The 7162-nt window shown below is 38.2% G+C and overlaps 1 protein-coding gene across 1 annotated transcript; it reads right to left on the bottom strand.

Annotated features, from left to right (window-relative positions):
* Positions 1 to 482: 482 nt before the first annotated feature.
* Positions 483 to 1421, bottom strand: LOC101435313 (olfactory receptor 1M1). The gene has a single exon (XM_004477171.3). The coding sequence runs from the start codon at positions 1419 to 1421 to the stop codon at positions 483 to 485; it is 939 nt and encodes a 312-aa protein (XP_004477228.3).
* Between the last annotated feature and the right edge of the window lie 5741 nt (positions 1422 to 7162).

Raw genomic sequence — 7162 nt, 5'->3', positions numbered from 1 at the left:
TTATCTTTGGATTTTGACTCATTTCTCTCAGGAAACCTTCTTTGATCCTCCGTTCTGTGCTCTGTCAGGTTTTCCTATTAGCTCCTTCCCCCTTCATGGTTCATATTCCATTCTATTGTAATTACATATCCAAAATTTCCTCTATTAATTCCAGAATATGTCTCTTTTGATCACTTAGAATTGAGCCCAGAACAGGGACTCAATAAATATATGTTGAATTTATGAATTCTTAACTTAGGTAAATTAAATCACATTGGGCCAGGCAGATCTCTCTGAGAAGATAGCATGAAATATAAATAAAAGGTCTTTGTGATCCCAGTATTTGGGAAAATTGTTACAGGACAATCTTCAGGTTTCCTTTTAAAATGCTAAAATTCAAAATTCAATGTGGCCACTCTTCCAATTCATGCAATTCCAGACTTTTTCCCAAGACCCCAGATATTTAGCTCCTGCTTCCTGGAAGATGCTAGGTGTTCTGGTGGTCAGGAAGATGTGATTTTTCTGCTGAAAAGCTTCTTCAAGGCCCCATTCATGTCCCTGTTTCTCAAACTGTAAATAAAGGGGTTTAGCATTGGGGTGACCCCAGTGTACATTACAGCAGAAGCTTTCTCCTTCACAGCTGTACGGACTGATGAAGGGCACAGATAGACCCCAATGGTGGTGCCATAGGAGAGAGTGACCACAGAGAGGTGGGAGCTGCAGGTAGAAAAGGCTTTCTTCCTGCCATCTGCAGAGGGCACCTTCATGATGGCCATGATGATGCGAGCATAGGAGGCCAAGATGCAGATGAAAGGTGTGGCTATCACCATCCCTGCCACAATGAGCACAAAGATCTTGTTCACAGAGGTGTCCGTGCAAGAAAGCCGGAGAAGAGGAGTGAGGTCACAGAAGTAGTGAGGAATCTCATTGCTGCCACAGAAAACCAGGCGGGCCATCAGTAGGATATGTGTGAGGGAGATGAAGCTGGAAAACATCCATGGACCACCAACCAGGAAGCCACAGAGGCGTGGGCTCATGATGGTGGTATAGTGCAGGGGATGGCATATGGCCACAAACCTGTCATAAGACATCACAGCAATTAAGACACTGTCCATGATACCAAAGAAATGGAAAAAGTACATCTGGGTCAGGCAGCAAGGATAAGAAATGGATTTGCTCCTGGTTTGGATGTTCACCAGCATCTTGGGGATGGTGTTGGTAGCTAGGCAGAAATCAACCAAGGAGAGGTTGGCCAAGAAGAAGTACATGGGGGTGTGAAGGCGAGGATCATAGCTGATGGCCATGATGATTAACAGGTTTCCCACACTTGTGACCACATACATGCAGAAGAACAGAGCAAAGAGGAGAATCTCTTGGTCTGATTCTTCTGCAAGTCCCAGGAGGATGAATTCAGATGTGCTAGAGTGGTTCTTTGGTTGCATGGGCATGATTTCTGTGAGTATTGAAAGAATAAGTATAAATACTATGGAGAAAATTCTAGGAAGTTAGACCAGATTACATTCAATTTCCATCTAGGTTAGTTAGCATGCCATCTCATATCTGTGTTGCAATTTAAACAATTGACAAGATGTTTAAAACAACTCATTTCAAAACTCATTTCAATGGACCTTCTGAGAAGACCTTCAAGGTCTTTATTGAGAGACTATACCATGCATGAGCTCTTGTTTAAAAACTACTAAAGAATACACTTCAAGATAAAATTAATTGAATCCAGAAAGAAGAATTGATATTCAGGAAGAAATAAAATTGGTACAAAAATTTTAAATAAAACACTGTACCTTTAAAAATATAATAATAGTAACAGAAATTTGTGTTTAAGGTAGGAATGAAAATACTAAGCAATAATAATACAAATATATGAAAGGAAACCAGAATAAAATATTGTAATGTTTTTATATTGATTTTCAGGAGAACAGAAATATTGAAATTTCTGTGTCAAGTATGTATGATAAAAGTTTTGGTGTAAACACTAAAATAATAGACATAGAATGTGTAAACTTCTAAAATGGTAGAAGGAGGACAAAAGAAAGAGATTTTGATAAACTTGAAGTCAGATAAGGAGATTAAAAGAAGCAAAGAAAAATTACTATAGTACTATTATGCATCTAACCATATAGGCTTAAAATATATAAAGAAAAAACTGATAGAACTTTAAAGTAAAAATTATAAGCCACAACATATTAGATTTTATGTAATTGAAAGATTGAGTGGGCAAAATTTTGGTATGGGTGCAAATTTTGAATAATACAAGTAACCAGCTTAGTTAAGCCCTACACTAAGTTATAAAAGAATCCACATTCTTTTCAAAGACATGGATTATCTTCAAAAAATAGTGTACAAAGCAAAACTTAATACCAAAGAATCCATGTCAAATAGGACATGTTCTCTGATCATAATGTAATCAAATTAGAAATCAACAATAAAAAGATAATCAGTTTCTCCTTATATGCTTGGAAAGTTTTAAAAACTACATTTAAAACTAATCATTTTAATACAAGCTTCATTGGATTAAAGAGCAAATCATAATCAAAATCAGAAAATATTTGGAATGTTTTAAATGCTACATATCAAAAAACATACAAAAAAAGACATACTGTAAATCATCCACTTTTATGCATAATTTAGAAAAGAAAGATTGAAGTTTATAAAATTTTATTGAAAGTCTTGAAAGAAGACAAATAATTTGACAGATTGTATGATTGTGCTTATTTAGTTTATAATCCAGTTTTCATTTAACAATCATTTACCTAATCCAGTCCACAGAAATGGATCCTGGGAACCATACTTGTGTCACCTGACCTTGACTGTATGCTCTAGGCATAGTTTATTGAACTAGGCTTAGATACTTGCTAGAGTTGGGTCATTCAGATTCTTTCCGGAATTAGAAAATGTGGCATTTAAACTAAGAGAAACAGGAGAGTAGAAGGGCTAAGAGTGCAGACTGGGGATTTAGCCTAGCTGCATCTGGTCCTCTACAACCAATCCTGTGTGAAGCCAGATTGCAGTGTGCCTGGATTGCCCACACTCTGCTTACTTTGAGTTGCCTTTCAAGATGGAGATTATATTATTGCTGGGTTCTGTGGAAAAGGTCCTGCTGGAGTCAGAGTTTACCTTGATCCATCTCATCCTATGCAGGAACATTTCAGTGTGGTGTGCAGGAGTCAGTTCATTCAGACTCATGAGAACAGAGTATTAACTTTTCAGCAATTTTATTGTTAAATCATCAGTACCTTAAAATTGACAGTGGTGGTTTTGGTAGTTTGAGACTACTATGAACCCCAGAAAAGATCATGTCCTTAGAGCTAATCCTTTCCTGTGGGTTTGAACCTATTGTAGGTGGGACCTATCAGTTAGATTATTTCAATCAAGGGCCTTTGATTAGATTACTCCAGTTGGGCATGACCCAGGGTGGGTCTTAATCCTCTTATTGGAGTCCTTTATAAACAGGTAAATACAGAGAGAAAAAAGACACAGGAGCTCAGAGAGGAACCTACAGAAGCTGAGACAGAAAACCACAGATAGAGCAGCCAGCAGCTGAAAACCACAGAGCCTAGAGAAGTGAGAGACCAGCAGGTGCCACCATGTGCCTTCCCATGTGACAGAGAAGTCCAGGATTGCCCATAGCCACTCTTCAGGGAGAAAACATTAGCTGATGCCATGATTTGAACATTTTTCTCAGCCTTTGAACCATAAACTTGCAAAGCAATAAATCCCCATTGTAAAGGTAAACCCATTTCTAGTATATTGTTTTTAGCAGCTTTTAGCAAACTAAAAACTTAAACCATGGAAATCATCAAATGCCATGAATGAGGGCTTTCATTTTCCTCCCCCTGAAAGCCAGTTTTTACACATTACCAGCACACACTATCTCTACAGCATCTCTGGAAAGTGGTGCAGTGGTCTGAACCCTGCCTGAAAACTTCCAGTGACAAGGAGGTTCCCACTTTACAAGGCAGCATGTATTTTATATAGGCATCTCACTACTGGGTTGATACCTAAGACTTTTCTCACCTCTTCATCTTAAATTTCTCTCTATTTCCAAAAAAAGTCAAAGCTGGTTTCCTCACCCAACAATCCTTCAGTTGCCTGCTGTCATATCTCCCATGCTTTCTGTTACTGATGCCAAAAATTTCCAGGTTTTTCATTTGGTCCTTAAGTGGAAATACTGAAAGCATAAGAAAAAAATTTTAAGGTATATGAAGAACAGTTCACAGAAGAAAAATAAATTGCCAATAAACCTATGAAGTGGTATCCCACTATACAAGTGAACACGGAATTGCCCAATAAGAAACTGGGATAAATTGTTCTGCCTATCATTGACAAACATTCTTTTAAACTTGGGTAAAAGGGCACTTTCGTATCCTGATCATGGGAGTATGTTTGGTGTTTAGTTTGCCAAAGGGCTGCCAATACAAAGTACCAGAAATGGGTTGACTTTTATAATGAGGATTTTATTTAGGATAAACACTTATAGTTCTGAGGCTGTGAAATGTCCAAATCAAGGCACCATCTGAGGTCTCTTTTCACTAAAGTCAGCTACTGTTAATACTAGAGTCCTGCCAGGTGGTGAAGATGGCCACCAATCTCTGCCTTTCCCTCCAGAATCTACCATCTCCTGGAGCTCAGCTGTGGGTAACCAGGTATAGGGCTTGTCTCTTTCCAGGCTTCCTCTATCCGTTTTGGCTGCTCCGTTTTCTTTCAGAGTTCAGATGTGAGCTATCAGGCATATGGGTCAACTCTCCCTGAGTCTCAGGTCCTTGATCACCTCTGGGCTTTTGTTTTCCTGCAGTTCTCTCTCACAGAGTAGGATCGATGCGGTGGCTCCAAATTCCTGTGTGTCTGTCTCTCCTGTCTCAGAACCAGCAAGAAGACAGAGATTCAACCTGAGTCACACCTCACTAATGTAGTCCAATCAAAAGTCCTAAAGTGATCTTATAAAGTAATCTAATCAAAGGCCCCTCAACTGAATTTAATGCAATCAAAGGGTATCAAACCCATCAGGAATAGATTAGTTTAAGAATATAATCTTTTTCTTTTGGGGGTTCATAAAACAACTTCAAACCGTCACACATTAGTATAACTTTTTTAGAGCAGTGCCAACTAGCAAAACATAAAATGTCTAAATATTTTGAACCCAGCAAATCCACTTCTAGGGATTATATTACAGACCAACAAATAGAACTAGTCATAAGTGTAAAAGAATATATGTAAGAGCAGATTCACCGTAGCCTTATTCATAATGATGGAAAGATGAAGAAAACCCAAATGTCCGTCACCAGCACTTGGTTAAATATGTTAAAATACAATTTCTTAGTAAAATCCTTCAACAGCTTGCCCCCCTTCCCTGCCTATATTCTTAGTAGGTGCAAAGTCAGTAAGAGAGCTTGGTCTTGGTGCTTTTGCACCTACTAATGCCTTTTCATAGAACACTCTTCCTTTGGATATGTCATTGTTGGTTCATTCTGATCATTGATGTTTCAGTTTAAAATGTACCTTTTCAGAGAGGCTTTCTCTGACCACCCCACCTTAAGAAGACCCCACACTCAAAAACTGATAGAAAACCTTCACTGTGTTTACTTTGTCTGGTACCATTCTAAATACATTAAAGTATTAACATAATCTTCAATGTATACTGTTAAACACAATTTTTGTCCATTCTCCCCATTTTCTCTAATAAAACACAAACAAGTAAAGATTAAGTAACTTGACCAAGAACACACAGCTAGGAAGAAACTTCTATTGTCTTCAGACTGTTAGTATCCACACAAAAGTATCATATTGTAAGTTTTCCCAATTGAAATGTAAACTCCAGAAGAGCAGGGACAAAGTCTTCCTTGTTTGATGCTGTATCCCTTGTGCCTAGAAGTGAGTCTGGCATATACGTGCTTAATAAACCTGTGGAATTAATTAGTTAATTACTGACAGAGATCTGTTAAGAGAAAAATACCAGGTTTGCAATTAGGATAAGGAAGTGAAAGCTAATGTGAGTGAAAGGCTTTCCAGGAGGCCAAGGAAGGGTAAGTCCAGATTGAAGGTAAGGAATTAAGAGAGAGATGACATAGGACCCCAAATTGATTCCACTTTACTTCCAGAAACTGGAAGGAGTTCTGCAGCATAGGAGTACCTCCCCATGAAACTTTCTTCTTCAACTGAACACAACTGCACCCAGTTCCTGCACCTTCCTGGCTATTCTTGTTAGAGTCTGTTCCCAGCATTTCTCCATCTCTCTCCCTCTTGGTTTCTTCTCACATTTCCTACCCTTGAATTTGCTGCAAGTTCTTGACTTTGGCTCCCTTTTCTTTATGTCATTTTGAAAAATGTACTAAAATCTATATGTCCTCTCTTCAGAAAAATACATTTTGGCATAACTTTACATGCCATTTCAGAGAGCTCATGAAATGCCCTGAAGTTGATGGTAAGAGCTACTTTTTCAAGCTTACTTCTTAGAGATTTCCTGGTTTCCAGAGTTGATCCATAAGCTCCAGGCTCCTAAACCCCATACCTGAATTTCTGCCTGCACTCAGTATCTTCACCTGGGTAACCTACAGAAAGGCAGTGGGGAATGATGAAAAATACATCAATAACTCAGACAGACCAGGGTGCAAATCCTGGCTCCATTGCTTACTAACTCCTAGCCTTTCCAAACTTCAGTTCCTTATCTGTATAATTAGAACAAATAATACCCACCTCTAGAATTTTTAGAGGATGAAATGAGTAACATGTAAAGTAACATTTACAGTGCCTAGCCCTATTATTCAATCTCAACCAGCATTAAATATTATCACCTAGAGTTTTAAGGAAGGGATGTGAAAAGAGTCACATTTGGATTTGAATCAGGACCTCACCATTTATTTGCTGGGTGATCCTGAACAAGTTACCTAACCAGGAAAGTCCCACTTCCTTTGATTGTGAAATGGGAATGATAATGGTTTATAACTTATAGGGTTGATCTGAGAATTAAATGAACTCTTCATTTAAAATTATCTGTACAGTGTCTATATGGTTATAATAAGCATTAATTTTCATTCTCTTTCTTCCTGCATGGCAAGCTCAACATATCAAAAATAAAGCCTATTATCTCCTGGAGCCCCAGTTTCAGCAAATGGAATCATCATCCTTCTAGATGCCTATATTTGAATTTTTGACTCTTCCTCCCTCATTA

The sequence above is a fragment of the Dasypus novemcinctus genome, chromosome 19 (genome assembly GCF_030445035.2).
Source record: "Dasypus novemcinctus isolate mDasNov1 chromosome 19, mDasNov1.1.hap2, whole genome shotgun sequence".
In the NCBI taxonomy this organism is placed as follows: domain Eukaryota; kingdom Metazoa; phylum Chordata; class Mammalia; order Cingulata; family Dasypodidae; genus Dasypus; species Dasypus novemcinctus.
The sequence above is the reverse complement of the archived record's forward strand: the minus strand, read 5'-3'. Positions and strand labels throughout refer to the sequence as shown.

Coding starts and splice junctions, on each gene's coding strand:
- LOC101435313 (XM_004477171.3), bottom strand. CDS start 1,421: ATGCAACCAAAGAACCACTCTAGCACATCTGAATTCATCCTCCTGGGA.